At 30.6% G+C, this 20,259-nt stretch overlaps 1 protein-coding gene across 1 annotated transcript; it reads left to right on the forward strand.

The window, feature by feature from the left end:
- The first annotated feature begins 3,606 nt into the window (after positions 1-3,606).
- On the forward strand, positions 3,607-4,689 carry LOC106777188. Its single transcript, XM_014664729.2, has one exon. The coding sequence runs from the start codon at positions 3,781-3,783 to the stop codon at positions 4,462-4,464; it is 684 nt and encodes a 227-aa protein (XP_014520215.1). The 5' UTR covers positions 3,607-3,780; the 3' UTR covers positions 4,465-4,689.
- The last annotated feature ends 15,570 nt before the right edge of the window (positions 4,690-20,259 follow it).

The raw sequence follows: 20,259 nt of genomic DNA on the forward strand, positions 1-20,259 counted from the left end.
AAAAAAATAACATAATTTTACTAATTAACAAATTAACACAAAAAGAGATTTGTTATCTCTTTATTAGTAATAAATAAAATCAAGTTTTAATAAATTGAATCCAGTTATTATATATTAAATTGTAATTAAAATTTCTAATTTGGTCTCAAATTGGTTGGAAAGGACCAAATTGAATGGTTTTAAAATATTGAAAAACTAAATTGAATAAAAAAATTTAATATAAAGACTAAATTGAAAACAATCAACAATGACACTAATACATGACATTGTCACGTGACACAACATAACTTAACATGTGATGGTTTATGTTTTTTTGTTAAATTAAAAAATAAAAAATGATTAAAAAACTTTAAAATTTTGAAAATTTCACGAATTGATATGCAAGATGTACATATATAATCTTAACCTCAATCCAATAGAAAAAACCAAATTGGACGTCTTATAAATTTGAAAGACTAAATTGAAGAAAAAGAAAATAAAAATGATGAAATTGAAGGAACTAATTAAATATTACGAACAAATATGTAATTAAGCATATATGTTATCATAACTAGGACACTAAATTCAAACTCATTCTTTATTGTCATATGCACAAAAACATTTATTATTGAATTGAACATCAAATTTCTTCCTGTTGAAGTTTCTTTCGTTATAGTAAATCAGAGCTCGCATTCATTCTAGAAATCAAACTAATCTATCTCGAATCAACAAGATAAATTTCCTATAACTATACTTCATAAACTAATTCTAACTATTTTCATATCTTAAAAGAGATGAAAAAAAATAGATGACATGTAAGGTAGTCCTTATGTGAAGAGATTTAGATGTTCATCATTTAACTATAACTATTCTGAGCAATTACTCACTATTAATCTTTATTAAATAATATTAATTATTTTACGAAAAACAAAAAGTTCTCTTTCTTCTATTATTTTGGTTGAGAAAACCTGAGTTTGAATCTGTCGTTTTTAACCTATCCAAACCCAGTTTCGCAGCAACTTATAAACTTTAAGGAATTAATTCCTAAACCATGCACTGTGTACTTAGAAATTATTGAACTGTTGAGATTTTAGGAAAAAGTTAGTGATAAACTGCACAACCAGTGATTCTTACGTGTTTACTGATCTGATTATTCATAAAATAACATAAAACTATATTATATAATAATATTTATAAACGTAATCTTCTTTTTAATGAAATTTTGACCTAAGAGCTTTAGAATTACTCAGTGATATGATGGTTCAATGGGGTGCACTACAATGAAAAATATAGAAAAATCCATTGTCAAACCTTTGAAAATGAATGGTTGATTAAAAGATTTAGAAATTATTTTATTTGTTTTGAAAAACTCAACAGTCAAATTTAGGAAACTAATTTTAATCAACACTTGTTCAAGAATTCTAGCGTCCAAATTTCGGGCTAAAGCCCAAGTACCAAGGGCCTAAGCCCGTCCTGGCTCGGTGTGAATGCTTTGACCCTATTTTGCACAGTATATAACAATTATATTATGATTATTATTATTATATAAGTTGAATGTTATATATAGTTGGAGTAATAATTTTTTATTTATGAATTAAATATGTTTGTAGTTTTTAAACTTAGGTGTGAAATTGTAATTCGTTGATCTTTCAAATTTTAATATATTTTTATTTTTAAATTTAAAAAATAATAAATATTTTTTTTTTAATCTAATAACATTTTTTATATGTTAAATGTCGTTGTAACGTTGCAACGTTTCAAACTATATAAAAAAATTATCTTCTTTATATTAAGAAGAATATATTTATTACTTTTAAAGTTTGAAAATAAATTCGTATTAAAGTTTAAAATAAAATAAAAAATTGAATTTGCCAACAAAAATAAAGAATTAAAAGATATTTAAGTTTTTATTTAAAATAAGACAGCAAAGGGTTTATTCAGAGTTGAATTTAAATTAAATCCAAGAAAGTCTGGCTGAATGTATAATAATGATGTAAAAATAAATAGAGAGAAGATGTGCAAAGATAATTTGAAGAGGTGTGAGAGTGACGTAGAAGTGAAAGAAGATGTAAATTGGGGTTTTGAAATTGAGGTAATTTTGACACGTGCCGACAGAATCCCGTATTGGTTTGGAGGGGTGGAGAGGTGTCAGTCTGTTTTTTGCATCACTAGGGTATAGAGAGAGAGAGAGTGAGTGACCTTTGCATGGGACTAAAGACATAGTTTTAGGAAAATGTAATAATTTTTCACAATTTTTTATAATCACTGATAGTTTATAATTTATCTATTTTAAATATATAAATTAATAAAATAATGACACATAATTTATTGTTAAAAATTTATTAAAAAAATTGTTAAAATATCATTATGGTAAGGTTTAATCTCGTTAATTTGGGTTTTGTAAAAGCGTTAAAGAAAGAAGTCCTACAGAAGTAGGAGGAGAAGGAGGTGGATGCGATTTAGTGTACTTTGGGTGGGACATGAAGTAACAATATCTACTAAAAGCAGGGAAATGTAAACTATTAAATTAAAGGCTTTACCCTAACCGTCCCTCTGAAAAGACCACCCAACAAAACATTAAACAAAATCCTTGTCGAAAAATAGCAACAACAAAAAAGCTTCCATCTTCAAATTAATATGTGGGGGCACCATAATTCTTTTCATACATCTACACCTATAAATATTAATACCTACACACCACTTATTTCCAAATATTTCTACTACGCAAAAGTAAAATTGTTGCTCCTTCGTGCCTCCGTTTCTTCTTGTCTTTGCACGTGCACGTTGACACGCTCAAACCGAGCAATTAAGAGACACGGTTATTCAATGGCTTTGACCATTTTGGCCATGAGCCGTACTATATTGAATTTCATAGCAACATCAGAATTTTCTTATTATCTTTTTGACCTTAGAAGACTCCGTATGCTTTTAAATGCTCTTATTCTTTAAATAATCTTCATCTACCACAACAAATTCTGTTTTAAATTCAGAACTCTTGTTAAAAAAAAATTATTCAAATCAGGATGGAAGAAGACTGCCACTAAGTCAAACTTTCCTCCACACCATTCATAACAATCAAATTTAAAATAATCCTCTGAATTAACAAAATCACAACTTTGGTTTAATTATTTTTCATGAAAAGAGCATCTAAACTAATTTTTGTTTACTTTCCAATTAGTTCAATTTTAAACAAATATATGTTTAAAATACTAGTTGATCTAAGTTTGTAATGTATAGATATTAAAAAGAGGTAAAAAAAAAGAAGTGGAAATGTAAGTGTGCATTATTAAGTAATAATCTTGTTGGGAGTGGGACCAGTCCTGAGTTGTTGGGTTGCTTTGTAGTCCCATCTCAGATGTGAAAATGCATTCCTTGTGTCTGCAACGCTGCATTACTTTTTACGACTTAGAAGGTGTCAACACACATCCACTCTCACCAATCACATTCACCTTTTCAGTTTTTGAAACCACAAATCATTTTCTTTTTCTTTTTTATTTTTTCATAAGCTTTCCCGTTAATCATATCCCCAATTAAGGACCCAATCATAAAAACGCCGCTAACCCACTCACTCCATTCCACAAACCCGAAACGGGGCGTTTGGTTCCCTCAACAGTCACTCACTCACCCTGGTTAAAGTAACGCTAACCATGGTTAACTGCACTCCTTTTAAATCCCCTCACCCTCAATGAAAGCGAGAGAGAAAAACAAACAGAGATATAGAAAGAAAATTCACCAGAGAAACATAGAACAAGGAAATTAAGCCCAAAACTAGAGAGAGAAAAAACCTCCAAGAGAAAGAAAATGGCGTTGTACCTCGACGAAGAAGAAGTTTGGAAGTGTCCCAAGCATCCATCCAAGCGAAGAAGAAGCGGAATTTGTCCAACCTGTCTTCGCGACCGTCTCGCAACTCTGTGCCCTGATTGTGCTAACGTGCGCCCTTGTTCCTGCTATGCCACTAGCTCCTCCTCCTCTTCATCCTCCTCTTCTTCCTTCTCTCGATTGCCTGCCGGCTCTGCCAGTGTCGGCGGCGTCGGCCGCGTCCACAACCTCATCGACCAGGAGCCAGGACTCCGCCGCTCGCGCTCCATGGCGATTCCGTTTCTCCGGTCGCGGTCCCGCTTCTCCGGTGGCGCCGACCGGGGTTTGGATCTCGACAGCGCTAGGGACTCGCCGGCGTTGAACGGAAGCAGGTCGGCGAGGTCGTTCTGGTCAATGTTCAAGACGCAGAAGAGCACGAGAGCCGGCGCGCCGGAGCAGGAGTGGGAGGCAAAGAAGATTTTGGCGGAAGAACGCGACGGCGACGGGAGCGTAAATCCGGTGATGGTGCGGTCGAAGTCAGTGGCGGTTACTGCGGTTTCCGGCGACGGAGAATTGAGACCGCGGACGAAGGGGAGAGGGTGGTTCTTTCCAAGCCCGATGAAGGCTTTCCGGCAATCGAAGGTTTCTAAAGTGGTTCAGGAACGGTCTCCTTTGTATAGAGGTTGAAATTTTGTAGATTAAAAAAATAATAATAACAATAACAAATACTTTATATAAGTTTATATTAACCAAAATATTAAAGTTTTATTTTGTTTCAGTATGGTCTTGATTATATTCTTCATCATCGTGATTGTAGTGCGATATATATATGTTTATGATTCGGCTGGGAATGTTGAATTTGCAATTAGCAATACAAATACAATGGCAGAATGTGTATTATTATTGATATCATTATCATTGTTGTTTAGCTTCTAATCTATCTGCTTATGTAATATCATTTGTGATTTCTGAAATTCAGTGGATGTTCGTAGGAGATTATGCAAAGCTCTTTTTAGAAAATTTGGCTATTTTTTTATGTTTACTATTATTTGGGTTAGTGCATTATTATAATGTGATAAGATTTATGAAATGATATGATATGTGTATTATATGATAGCACCAACTCTTGGGAGGGCGTGATTAGGGTGTGTTGTACGATCTGGTTGTGAAGCGTTAACTGCCTTACGATTCATGCAAATGATCGATTTTTGATATGTTTGGTCCCACGTAACATGTGGTTCCAAGCTGATTAATCAATCATACAGTGGTTTAGGCTTAGAGTTTTTTCTTTTCATGCCTATCTATCTATCTCTTCACCTTGTTTTTTAGTTTTTGGGTTTGTGTTATAGGGAGTTTTAGCCTTAATGTGCTTCAGTACGGTCTGTCCCTCCTCTTTTTCCTCCTTTCTTCTTCCTTTTCTTTTATTTCGTACATCTCATTAACATTTATCATGCTTCTAATGGTAAAAGTTTTGACTTTCCACTGCATAATAATCACTCCCTCTGTTTTATTTTATCATTGAATCAGCCCATCACACCCAAGGATTGGTACATAATGCTTTTGATGTCTGTGAACGTTGAGAATGTAAGGTACTTTAATACCATTGTTTGGTTCTGAACTTTTTTTTATGATCGTTGTTTATTACAACAATAGGAGACAATGTTGACTCTTTCTATGCTGTCCTTTGGCACTGTCAGCAGTATCAAGTGAGCTAAGTTTTTTTCAAGGATTCTGCAGAAAAAGGGTACAACAAACGATAAACGATTCTTGGTCATATATTAAATCCAGTGGGTGCTTGAATTGTTTAGAAATTTTGAATTAGTTTTCTAAACTAAAAACGCTTGCTCGTAGAAATTTTGAATTGGTAAAACTAATTGTAATTAACTTTCTTAAATGGATGAATACCGTTACGTCTTTCAAAGTTTAACTATTTAGTTTCTACAAACATTAAAACTGTTTCCAAAGTTTTGTATCAAAACTTTTGTTTCTTACGTTAAGGTTAAGTGGTATCTCATCTTTTACGATTTCTTTTATATAACAGCTTACAAGATTCAAACGAGAGAGAAGGTTAACTGGTATCTCATCTTTTAAGCGAGAAGGTGCACTACGCTACATAAAGATACAACAAAAAAATGATACCAAAATACAATGAAAACTCATTTTAATCGATTCAAATGAGAGATAATACATCAAATATTACTTTAATCGAAGTAAAAACAATTTTGAATAGTTAAAAGGAGAGGAAACTTACTTGGAAATGCAGAGCAGCGAGGAGAAAACGCAAGACGATGAAACTGTTGGTTCGCAAACCACTGGTTCGTAGTGTTATTTAACAAGAAATTAGACGTCTGTTGTACATAGAACCGACGTCTAAAATAGAAAATACGTTGGACGCCAGACTAATATGACATCCATTCGATCTAAAAATTAATATTTTTGTACTATATAAACGTCGGCTTTGAGGCATGAGACTTTCGTGGGTGGAAACGGATGACTTTTCATATACCTAATAGGATTATAGACGTCGGTTCCTAAGGCAACTGACGTTTATATGTCTGACAGGTTGGTGAGTAGCATTAATGTCTGCCATGTAGGCGTTGGAGCCCGTCAATGTGGTGGGATCCGACGTTTATAAAGCTGAAAAGAGTGACTATTCATCTGTCTGACAGAATTATAGGCATCAGTTAGCAGCAACTCGACGTCTATATGTCTGACAGGTTGGTGAGCAACATTAATTTCTGCCATTTAGACATTAGGGCCCCTATCTAACCGATGTCTATAAGACTGAAGGAAATGACTTTTCACCTAACGGTCAGAAATATAGACGTCAGGTTGGAAGGGGCGACATCTAAAATTCTATAGATGTCGGTGGTCGGCATAACAGACGCCTATATTACCAACTTATTTATGGAAATACCACCGGTCATCAATATACGTAGGACTTACCTATAACCGACGTCTATAGGGTGACATTAATGAGCATTTTTGCACTGGTGTCTTTCTCATCTTCCTTCCTTCTTTCCTTTTTAACTTCTTTTCATTCCTTCTTTTTCTTAATTTTTTTTTTAATTTATTTTTTCTTTTTATGATCCTTTTTCATTATTCTCTTAATTTAGGTGTTTGCATAGAATACCACGTGAATCTAACATATCATATTTCTTAAAATGTTAATGTTTGTATAGAGACAAGACCAAAGGTGTTATTTCAAGAAATTAAAAGGATATGTAGCCACTTTTTTTTTAAAAAATTTGACAATTTCCTATTCTTTTAGAAGTTGCCGTCCACCATAAATTATTTTTGCCAAAGTAATTACATAGATTAAAAATGTCTGAAGAGTTCAATGACAATTTTTTTAAAAGATTTGATTAATAGTTTTAACCACGGAGAACTAAGGACCTATGATTAATTTAATCGTCATTTTACCGTACTTAACTCAAAATAACTATAGAAAACTTGTGAATGTTAGTTTAGAATTATGCCTAAACTGATGTAATGCCGGTTATTTAACTGAAGTTAACTAGAATAACTGTATTTGAAAAAGAAAAAGAAAAAAACATAATCATGAACCGATTATAAAAATTATTTTCTCAAATTAGGCTAGAGTTTTTATGAAGCGTGATGGAAACTACAATCGGATTTCTTTTAGTTTTTGGTAAGCCAGTACAGTACTAACCCTATACATACAATGTACTTTCTGCAGACAAATAAATATCATGGAAAATTTGTATGACACTATTGGAATTATTATTATTTTTTAGTTTATACTCCTATCACTTAAAAAAAGTATTAAAAAATCATATCTGGTCAATCTAAACAATTACCAAGAATTTTCTTATTTCGTCCTTTTGTTTTAGAAAGTAAATTACTAATAAATTGGTCACTATTTTTATATAGCAGCATCTTTGCTCGTTTTGCGTGTTTTTATTAAGTTCTTTTTTTAATTAAAAATGGGACAGTAAATAAAGCCCCAAATACTCAAAATAATTAAATGTAAAAAAAAAATAGATTAGTTAGATATGAGAGATAAAACGAATGAATAAAAATGGAACTTCAGGAATAAAATAAAGAGTTAAAAACTAATATAGTGCCTCTAAGTAATTAAACAGAGACAGATTATATAAGAATTTGTTTAAAACAAGGGAGCCGATAGAATGTCTGTAATCCATAGAAAGAGAGAAAAAGGTTTTTAATTTTGTAGTGTCAGCAATGTTTTTTCTTTGGTTTGGTTTTTCAATGTGGTAGAATGGTTCTAATACTAGCTTTGGATCATGTTTCAGCAACGACCCACCACTGAATATTGTATTTTTAGCCATAAATGCATATACGATACGTACGTTGGAAGTCTCACATCAACATCGACTATAGATATGATCAATTTATAATATATAAGTGAGATCAAATCTCATTTTATAAATTAGTTTTATGAAGTTGAATTAGGTTTAAAGTTCACTCCTAACGTTAAATCAGAGTCAGAGCAATAATGGTTATTTGTTGGATTCGTTGATTCCTCTCATACATGTCCAAATGAAATGTCCTTCAACTACTTGGAATTGATATTGATGAGAGTGATTTTTGTTTTGAAAATTACATGCAAAGTTTGTATAAAAGTAGGAATAGAACATGGAAAGATCCAGTCACAGCAATATACGACATTCTATAAAGATTCCTTGAGGAAAACAAGCACTTTGATATGCATGTTGTGCTCATCTCTATACTCTAAAGGAAAAACTTTGAAATAAATAAATGTCTAGAGTCACTTATTTTACCTTTTATCACGTGGATTTCAAAATTGCAAATCTTTAAGTGGATTTCCATCCCTTGGAGTAACACAAGCTGCCACAATATTTTATGCAATTATTTGGAAACTGTGCACATGAATTCGATCATCAACACGGTTTTCAGATACTTTTTTCTTTTCCTTCACTCACATTTCTACCGCTTTTATTTTTCAATTACTACTTTTAATTCATTTTACTAGTGCTGGAGATTCCTCTCACACTAGTTATGTCAGATGTTGTACATTCGTTTAACAATGAATAACGATTTGATAATTTTTTATAATATTTTAATATTATCTATGTGTCATTTTATAATTGATTTATGTTAGCATTTATGATTATTATTGATTGTAAAGTAATTTTAGATCAATCATATAATTACATATAAAAAATATTAGTTAAAGTATTATTATCCTTTCTTATAATCAAAATTTAATATCTTTTAAATTAAATAATTTTAAATGAAAAAGGCATTAAGTTTGGTTTTTATTAGAATTAAAGTTTAATATACTCTTCTCACACTTCAATTTTGATAACATATCATAAATCTATTCTAAGTGTTTTTTTTAAATAACATTTTTGTTTCTATTTTCTGTTTACATATCAAACTTGGAAAAAATCAAAATCAGCCAAAAATAACAATATAAAATCAGATACAATCTACACATTATAAATAATACTCAAAATCAGATATAGTAAAGTTTTAAATCACAAATAAATATACATTTACTAAATAATCAAAATCAGAAGTAGAATATTATTATACATTTGTATTATATATTTTCTACAAACTATTTTTTAATAAAAATTAATAGGTTTTTGCTTTTTAAGAACTAGAATCTATAAATTTGTAAAAAAAATTTAAAATTGTTATTGTGTTTTGATATATTTTGTTTAGTTTACAACCAAAGCATATAAAGTCATTTCAAAAGCATAAAATGCATTAGTGTTTGATTATTTTATTTATGTTTCGATAAAATCAATTATTGTACATTTATTTTTTTTTCTCCTAACATTTGGACATAGAAAAATTGTGTCCTTAAATTGATTATAATGAAAGTCCTATAACAATTACAAATAAAATTAATTTATAAACTTTATTTTACAAATCAATTTTATAAAACTGAGTTAAACTTAAATTTTATTTTTTTATTATATTATTTTTTGAAGGTGTTATTGATTAATCTACTATGGAGCATATAAACATTTATAGGTGCAGCATTACTTTGGCCTAGGTGGTAGAAAAACATTTAGTGCCAATGGATATTTTAAGCTTATGAACACAATTTACTACAAACTAATAATTTATGTAGCTTAATCTGATAAGAATATTGACATGATTTTCAACTCATTAACATTTTAAAAGTGTTAGAAGATGGTAGAGAGGTAGACGTTAAAGCCATCAGGATTAGGATCTCTTGAAGTAAGTAATTCTGACACTATAAAGTTAGATTTTGTCAGACAATATATGATAATATATATATTCATACATCAAATAAAAAATTCCTGTTTAATTTTATACTATATGAAAACTGTTGATTCAAAATAATCACATGCTACGAATAAATTAGATTTTATATGAAAAGCCTTTAAAAAACCAGAACTAATATGAAAAAAAAAATCAAACTGTCTTGTACCCTGTAAAAGTAAAATGAAAAAGAAACGTTGGCCAGGAGGTAAATACATATGAATTATTTGAGAGACCAGAGATTTCGAAAAAAAAAAAACAGTGATATATGAAAAAATGTAATGTATTTGAAAAGCTGCGGTATTTGATTGGTAAGATTATGAGAGGATACTGCTGCTGAAGAAAACAAAGACAGGAAAGCAACTCCATGAAAGGGAAACTAAGCTTGAATTCGTAATCGTTTTCAGTTCAACAAGAGAAGCTTCCCGATTATTACTACTTATTTTTTTCTGCATTTCCAAACAAATAATTGAGCAAAGTGTCAAAGCCTGACCCTTCTTTTTCTTTGTTACAGAGAATAATCAATAAGCAGAACTTGTTCATTTTGTTCGATGCTCTGACAAGCAAAAAAATGTTACATTTTCATGTTATAAAATGTTAAATGTTCTGTTTTCCATCCTTAATGATAAGTACAGAAAAGAAAGATATATATATATATATATATATATATTTATTGGTAGAGGTGGAGTTTAAGCCTAACTCAACCTTTCAATGTGGGACTTCCAACACACCTCCTCACAAACAACATGTCCAACAACAACAGAAATAGGATAGACTTCAATCATAACTCGGATACCATGTTAGAAGTGGAGTTTAAGTCTAACTCAACCCTACAAAACTGGATTGTTGAATGAGGTTTGCACCCACTTATATACACTTAAATGACTTTATCTCTAGTCGATGTGGGACTTCCAATATATATATATATATATATAAATGTTTGAACTAGATATAAATTGTTGATATCGAGTAAAAGATAAACCTAATTCATAATATATTTATATTATATAAATATATATGAGTGTAAAAAACTAATGTTAAACTTAACTTAAAATGTACATTTTAACATGATATTAAAATTATTGTTAAAAGCTATTCTACGTTGTTGTTTAGAGGAGGTAGGGGGGCTAGGTAAGGAAAAAGTAGGCGTGGGAAGAGAATCTTGGGTCTGACACGTGTGGAATGAGTGTGTGGTTAGAAATAGATGTATAAACGAAAATGTTGGAGGGAGAATACGATAGGTCATGCCCCAATCTACCAAATAGCTTCATCAAAAGGCGTATACATGTTGCCCTTCTGCACCAAAAGCCTGAATCAATCAACATGTATCCAGGGTCATCTTTCACTTATTGTAAGATCAAATTTTCATCTAATTTATATATATTATATTCAGAAATCTAACATTGCTTAAAGTTAATCTTATTTTATATATAAATGAGTAAAAAACTTTTATCCATGTTATGCAACAAACTTAAAATATGATTAGAAATTTATGTTTGTATCGTCAACGAGATCTTTAAATACTTCTTCCTTCACTATCTCAACGAGGAAGTTTAGGTTATAATTCAATTTACAAAATTGTTTTTTAAAAACGAAATTCACGTTGTTTTTAATATTTTCTTTCATAAATTTATGAAGTACTGAAACATGTTACGTAACCTGCTATATAAAATACACGACATATTATTCTTGTATTTTTTTATCTGTGAGAATCATAAACTTCTATGTCAAGGAGTTTTATAAGAAGTTTACAGTGATGGTTACCATACTTTTTTTGTTCGACGAGAAACTCTAGGGTTTATACTTACATTTTCTTCTTTGTCTTTGTTACGTCATTTCATTCTAACATTTTGGAGATGAAAACTTAAAGCAGAGCGTGGTCTGATATTGAACTTTGTGTGATTTTCCTTTGATGATGTTAAACTGTTGAATCAAAGTTTCTTTGAAGATTTAATTTTTTTTTTTATTTATTTATACACAAGCAATATGTGGTTTTAAATTTTAGCCGTCAGGCTCGTTGAATTCTTCAATCAGATTGTTCTTAGATCTAGAAGGGTTTGATAATTAAGTTTTAATTTTTATGTCAAATTAGCCTGGATCACAGTTTCATATAATTAAAAATATGTAGCATGACCTTAACAATTTCTTTCATAGTAATTAGTTACTATTTGATAACTAATTTGCTGTGTCCACCAAATTATCAGAAGAACTCTTAAATTTTTTTTCGTAATATTCTCTAACATGACGTGCATTATTTCACTTTGATATTATTATATGCTTTGATGAAATTTGAGTAAATAATTCAGTGAAATTATTTTTTGGAGATTCAATATCACAACTTTAATTGGAAATTGAATAAGAATTGCACTAGAATTGTGTATTAAATGCTAACCAAGCAAAAAATGGGTATATATTTGTTGGGTTTGAATTGAATTTTTGGTTTTGAAGCTTATACAACAGGCCACACCACATGGCGTGGAAAAGGCAAACTATTAGGATGTGTCTTTCATTTTAAGGGAAAGGAAGAAAAATGTCTTATTTCATAGTCAATTACCGTCAGTCTTTCTGTCGGCCAGTTTCTATATTCATACGTCCAAGTCTGAAATTCTTCACATTATTTTTACACATGGATTCAAATCACTTCTTTCATTAAACTTGTTTTTCATTTTCTAACTAAAAACCAAAAAATTATTGAAGAGAGGATAATTGTTAGTTTTTATGAGATGCTATTTTTTAATTTAAGAGACAGCAAATAGACAGAGATGATTCGAGTCACATACGCATACCTCTTCTGTCTATGCTCTTAGCTATTTTTAAGATAAAGTTGTTCTGGTGGGCGTTGACATACAATGTATATGCATACAGCTGTTCAAGTTAAGGAATAATTAATCAATCCAATGCCCATAAAAACGAAAAAAAAAAAAACTTCATCAATCTTCTTGGTTCTGTTCTGGGGCAATTATTTTGTTTTCTTTTTAAGGTAAGTAGTGGATCCCATGTACCCTGACCAGATTGTATTCATCATACTTTTGGAATGCGAAGCACTCATGATTTAATTTACAATTTATTTTTTTCTCTTTGGGATAATTGTCCAAGTTACCTTCACCCAACACCCCTACCCACAAGTTTTTCTCCTGTAAGGAAGACCATAAAATATCTAGGACAAAGCAAAATCGTAACCATAATGTTTTTGGTCGTACCAACACTCATGCATGTTTTCAAAATCCAAAACCAGAAGTATCAGTACAACACAAACTTAATGTTTTGTTTAGACGAGAGAAGTGTCTACAAGATGCTAGCTAGGAAGATCTTTAATAATAGGTTAAGCAAAATCTAGCTACGTAAATTATTAGCTATAGGCAGTGAATGGAACACTAGAAGATGATAACTTTCAACCATCATTATTAGATGGTGACATATATGAAGGGATATTTAATACTGGGCCAAAGTGACAAAAAAACTATGATCAGGATAGATATAAACTGATTTAAGTGAATAGATGAGTTAACTTATTCGTTCTGGTGTTGTTGGTAGTATGCAACACTTTTAGAAGAGAGAGTGAGAGTGAATGGTAATTATGGAGGGTAGAGAAGGAAGATGCAGGAACATAGGTAGAAGGCGTGAGGAATAAGGTTGTGATTTTATGTTACCCCAAATCCAAGTGTTTTGTCCCCACGCCGTCACTTGGGGCCACATTAAGCCACAACATCTCATGTGCTTTCTTACCTATCTTACTCCAACACGTGAAGCTGTCCACGCTGGACTGGGGAATGCATCTATACCCTTATGTTCTCATATTTTTTTTTAGGATATAAATTTACATTTATATAGGTTTAAATTTTTTTTGTCCCTAGTTAAGTTCTGATGTTTAGTTTAGTCTCTGCTTTTAAAAATTTCAACCTTTAGTCCCTATGATATAAAAAATGTATCAAATCAGTCCTCATGACAGCACTTAATCAACAATAAATCACAAGTTTTCATACTTAAGTATCTAATATTTTGTGATTTGTTAACAGAAGGTGTTATGAACAACAAATCACCTAATAAAAAATTTGTGAGTTAATCAACAAGTCTACATTAACTCAACTATTTCTAGGAACCGAAGATCTCTTTTTTCTTTCTAAATCCTAAATATCTCGATGTTTATTTTTATTTGAATGCAAGATTTTGGGTTAAGCTATATTACATTAAAATAACACGATAATTGTTATAGTTATGTCTATGACTGATTGGATTCTGAATTTTGTTTACAGAATGGCAAGTACATTCGCAAAGGGAGTGATTATGTTTGAGTTCTGGTCTAAGAATTAAATATCGCAGTAAAAAAAACGTGATATTTATGTTTTGTTCTCCAGAACTATCATACAAAATGTCTTTATTCGTTGAGGAGAATATGACAAGACTCTCACGTGATGCTCCCCATCCAGCTTATCAGTTTTATCAGTTTTCCCAGACGGCTAAGGATTTTTTTAGGCGTAAGGCAATATTAAAATTAGGAATGGTAGGATGACTCTTTTTCATTTGACCCATGCCTTTATAATCATTTGATTCGTGAATAAAATGATTATAAAAAAATAATTTTTTTATTTACTTAAAAAAAATAATGTCAAACGGATATAAAAATATAAAAAGTTTATGTGTGTTAAAAAAAATCATTTTTCTATTAAAAGTAATTTTTTTTCTCGTACTCAAATAATTTATTTAAATTTGTATAGTTTTATTTTTATTTTTTAGGTTTTAATTGTGATGTAAATTTGCGTCTAAAATTGTTAGAATTAATTTTATGTAACATTTTTAAAATACTTAGTTCATGCCCTTCAATCTTTATTATATATAATTGCTCTTAAGTAACTTTTTATTAATCTTATATAAAAGAATTCATTTTAACTTAAATATTTAATCTTATTCTATAAATTGTATTTATATTTTGAAAATAATCTGTATTTTTATTTTTATATATATAATTGAGAATGTCAATTAATTAATTTATCATTTTTAATTCCTGTCATTTTTATAAGATAGAAAATAAATCTAATATATCAGTATTTAAGGAATTGTCGGTTTTCAAGATTTTTTAATATTTAGGCATCTCTTTCAAAATTATATTATATAATAAAAATTAATCAATATGAAATTTTGGAAGAGATTTTAAAATTTCAAATTCAATACTTTCATCAAATTTTGTGTTTTGTATGATTAATATGAGTTTTTTTAAGGAAGATTAGGTTTTAAATTCATTTCAAACCCTATTTTTTTGAGAAAAGTCAATAATTCAAACCCAATTTTCCTATACCTTTCAACAAAAAATGAAAAATAAAACTTCTTTTTGATTGTTTAATATAGTCTAATTAGAGAAGACAATAGGCAGATGTATATCACATTATATTATCAAAATAAACATTCATCTTCATCTTCATAATTAATAAAAATAAAATTTTGATCTCATATTCATTTTAATAGAAAATTACTTTACTCATACTCATCATTCTACTATTCTAAATATAATTAAATATTTTAATAAACTATAAAAATCACAACTTAAAAACATGATATTATTAAATATTTAATGTTAGAAAAACAACATATTTTATTTTTTTAGAAAATCAAATGCCTATAATTAAATAAATATTAAATAAGAGTAACAAATAATAATTTTCCATACCTAAATTAGATATTACTTGTACTCAATCATATCATTTTTAGTTAACATAAAAATGAACTCAAATAACCAGATGAGCAAATTAATTTCTGGTCCCCAAATCTAATTAATGCACACATCTACATTATTTAATTGTAACTTTGAACTAAAAAGGCTAGTTGCAAATAATATATCGTACCAAAACAATCACTTTAGACAAATATTCAAATATTAATATCCAGATGTTTTGTCTTGCTCACCTTCATGTTTCCTTTCATATTAACGACCCATTATCATATTCTTATTAATATCAAGTTCAACAAGTTTTAATAATAACATCAAGAAGACTTTTTTTTCACTTGTATAATTTCTTTCTTAAATTCCAAAAAAATATCATTAAACTTTACGCAGTTAATGAAATATTTCTTAAAAAAACTGACAAATTACTATAATTTTAGTCATTAAAGTATAGTGACCAAATTAATCGTGGAAACAATTGGTGAAAATCTCAGGCGAATTTAGAGACAAAAATTAGTTGCCAATTTGATGACGAGATGAGTAACTACTTTAGTAAACAAAATTACTGACATAAATAGTGAACATTTGTTTTTATTAATTTAGTGATGAAATTAAGTCATTCACTGTATTAATAAAGTTTAGTAATTGATTATAGATAAAAATTAGTGATCAAATTTACGGCGGAATAAGCAACCCGTTTTCTTGAAAAATTAGTGACTAAAATTAATTATTATTTAAGTGATGATCAAATTTAATGACTGAGATATAATCTATTATCTTCTCAGTTTTTACATTCTTATGTTACATTGCATGTTCTATATAAAAGTGGGTTGCATTATTGCATACACATATTACTACTTATGATTGAATACAATAAATTTGAAAATTATTAATAATATAAATAGATAGCAGTTTATTATTTAATATTTATTTGAAAGATTAATTAAAAATGTAATGCGATAAAAAGAATGTTAGTATTTGAAATTGAAATCATAATATATAAAATTAATTATTGAGTTTATACATAAATAGTATTGTAACTAGTGCAGCGAAGAGAATATACCGCGATTATTTTTCACTATATATCGCGGTTTATGAACCGCGGCATATTCAGCCGCGGTAGTAAGTTAGAGACTTTAGGCCGTGGTTACAAACGCGGTAAAATGATTGGGGAATATACCGCGGTTGTAGTAGGAACCGCGACCTAAACCCCTTTTTTTAAAAAAAATATATATATCCACAGTATAGGTCGCGGTTGGACCGCGGTAAAAAACCCAGGAATAGACCTGGCACTAACCGCGACCATAGGTCTTTAAAAAAAAAAACGAACACGTTATACGGCGGTTGTGGTAACAACCGTAGCATATTCCCCTGCAGTTTTTTTAAAATAGCAGGTCTGTTTTTGTGATATCCACTACCACAAAAACAGACCTGCATATCAAATACACGTTCAAATTCATTTTCAACAGAACAAACACATGTTAAAATGTATTTTAACATCAAATAAAGTACAAAGTCTAATAAAATACAATCAAATCAAATGCAATGTTTAAATCTAGTAACTAAGATCTATTGTATAATCTAACTATATATTTTGCAGCAGCGTTCCTCATGAATAATAGTGGCTTCTCAGGAACTGGTGTAGTAGTCTTGAATTTCTGCACAAGACAATTCATATTAATTAGTGTATATGAATTCTAAATTTGGGAAAAAATCAAAATTTGTTAAAGTTAAATATTGCCGTTTTCCAGCCTCTTGTGATGTGAGAACGAACAATTTGGGTCATCCAATACATTACATAGTATTCGCACTCATATGACCCATTTTGTCTGTTACACTACAATATATCATCACAGTTGTAAATAGTTAGTGAATAACATTAAAATAAAACAACTATAAGAAAGTATGGCTTTAGAATATGTCAAACCTTGAGAGAAATCCAAGCAATCTTTCTACTGTTAACAATTGATCTCCCAACCATCATCATACTTGCTGGAATAGAACTATATATAAAAAAAGGTTTTAGCATTCATTTATATAACAAANAAAGTCCAAACATTGANGTTCTTACCAATCAATTGCTTGTCTGAGATGTGTGGGAGGAGGCCTGTGCAATGAGCAGAACCACAAAGCATANTTCTCTTGCATAGACATAACAAGAAGCTGCCAATGACGCCTGAAATTCATAATAACTTAACTATTATATATTAAAATCACATATGGAACTTTATTTTGTTAACAAAGTTCTCTTACCCGGATATATAAGGCAAAAAGTATATTTTCTTGCCGCGGCCAAAACTTCTTATCATATTTGTGTTGATCTGATCAAAATCATTTGATTCATGAATTGATTGGGGATCAATGAATCCATAATCATCAGAATGCCCCAACTTGTTACTGACTCCAGACATATACCTGATATCAAAAATTAACTTTGATATAAGTATACTTGATATATAAATCAATTTTATATATAAATAATTGTTCATAGACTTACATCATTCATAGCTGAATAATTGAAATATTCAACTCTTGTGTTCCCGACGCAAGCTCACTGACATCTTGGCTATGAAGGTATATTGGGACCTCAGAGCCTGCCCAAATACATTAGCATCATACTCAACCTCCAAAGGCTTATCTTCAAGGATGTCAGCAAGTAGATGCAATGAAGCAAGAGGATCATCCTCAGATAGAGGAATCTTCTCCTGTGCTTGCATCTGTTGTTACATGAAAAAATAAGATAAGTTTTGACATCAATAACCTTTAAAATTGAGAAGTGTAAAGAAGAATTTCATACCGAGGGGTCAGAAACTGAACCAACCAAATGTTTAGGCCAAGCGATAAAGGACTTCAATGCTTGTTCCACAATGAAAATCTCTTCTGTGCCCAGAGGAACTGAGGCATCTGGTATGATCATTTCGTCCACTAAGACCTTCACCTCATCCTCTAATAGTTGCATACCATGAACAACAGTCGCTGACCTAAACAGTGTTCCACAAGCTACCAGGACCGTCTCGGTATCGTCTAAAATGTATAGCAGACATGGACTAGCATCGTCCAAGTCATCCCCTGGGACGGCTGGTGCGGAACAACTTCCTTTCCCGCTTCTCCCTGTCAAAGTAAATGTTAGATTATACAAAAGATAGAAATAATTGCACATAAATGTTTATTAAGTTTACCTGTGGGAGGCACAACATGTTCCTGTTCCTGTACAGGAAATGGCATCGGGTGCATGCCATAGGTCTCCAACCACTGCTGGAACATGAAGCTGAACTCACTATACAATTCAGCCCTGAGCTGCTCAGAGAACCGCGGCCTATTCCCCTGTTATTTAATTTTTTTGCATACGTGGCGTTAAAGATGATGGTTGACTGGGGTATATGTCGCGGTTAAGAGGAGAACCGCGGCATATAAGTTTGATTTATTTACAAAACTGCCATCGCGCACCATTATGTTGCGGTTTCTGGTGAACCGTGGCATAATGTGCGCTGTATAAACCAAATTTTTTACTACTATATATGCTATTTTTAAAATTCTTATCTCTAGTGTATACTTAAGTTAATTTTTACTTGTAATTTTTTTTTTGTCTATTTCATTCTCCTAAAAGTAATTATGAAGAAAGTTTCCATAAATAGGCTTTTAGTATTGGGTTCTGTTTATTGCATTTCATATCCAGACGTTGCATGTTGAAATGCACTTGACCACCAGATGCTTAGCGATATGGGGAACATTTGATCACTAGTTTCATCACAGTAATATTTTATTTTTTCCGTGATTAGAAAAAGCTGAAGATTTAAGTTAAGGTTGAGAAAGAATGAAGTGAAAATAAAGTAGATGATTAATTGATATTACATACGCAGGCAAGAGGCAAGAAAATCATGGTTGCTTTTTAAAGGGCACCAATTAGAGTTGTCAAAACGGATAATTCGGGTCGATTCAGTTCAGTCCACTATGGGTTGGTCACTTAGTGATCCAACCTAATCTGGCTCATTTATTATCGAGTTAGAAAAATCTGAATTCGGTCCGATCCACTACGGGTTGATAGGTAAACGAGTTGACTCACTAACTCATTTAATCACAATTTTTTTAAATAAAAAAAATTACAAACTTTCTATAATTTAATTTTAAACAAATTTCACTCCCAAATTTTACTCCCATAATTTTTAATTCATTTTGAAAATAAGAAACTTAAATAATTTTTTCAAACAAAAATTAATAATAAATATCTTTTTATAAATTTAAAATTAAATTTTAATAAAATAAAATTAGGTAAGTGGATTGACGAACAAACCCGACCCACTGTGGATTCAACCTTTGAAATCTGACCTGCATGAAAAAAAAAAAATACAATTTTTTTTAAATCCAACCTGATTCAAACCTGTAGTGGACTAGATTGATTAACAAGTTATAACCCATTTTGAGAGTGCTGGTACCAATGTTAAGACCAAGAACAACCCCAACCCCGATGATACGGCAAACTGATCCGCAGGCCAAGGTGTCAGCAAGGGTAAACCCAGCAGGGCCACCAGTCTCCCTCGCCTCCAGCTTTAGGCCTTCAGGAGCTAATCCAAACCTTCCAG

Source organism: Vigna radiata, chromosome 11 (genome assembly GCF_000741045.1).
Source record: "Vigna radiata var. radiata cultivar VC1973A chromosome 11, Vradiata_ver6, whole genome shotgun sequence".
Classification (NCBI taxonomy): Eukaryota; Viridiplantae; Streptophyta; class Magnoliopsida; order Fabales; family Fabaceae; genus Vigna; species Vigna radiata.

Excerpts from the sequence above, each read along its gene's own strand:
- LOC106777188 (XM_014664729.2), top strand. The coding sequence starts at position 3,781 with ATGGCGTTGTACCTCGACGAAGAAGAAGTTTGGAAGTGTCCCAAGCAT.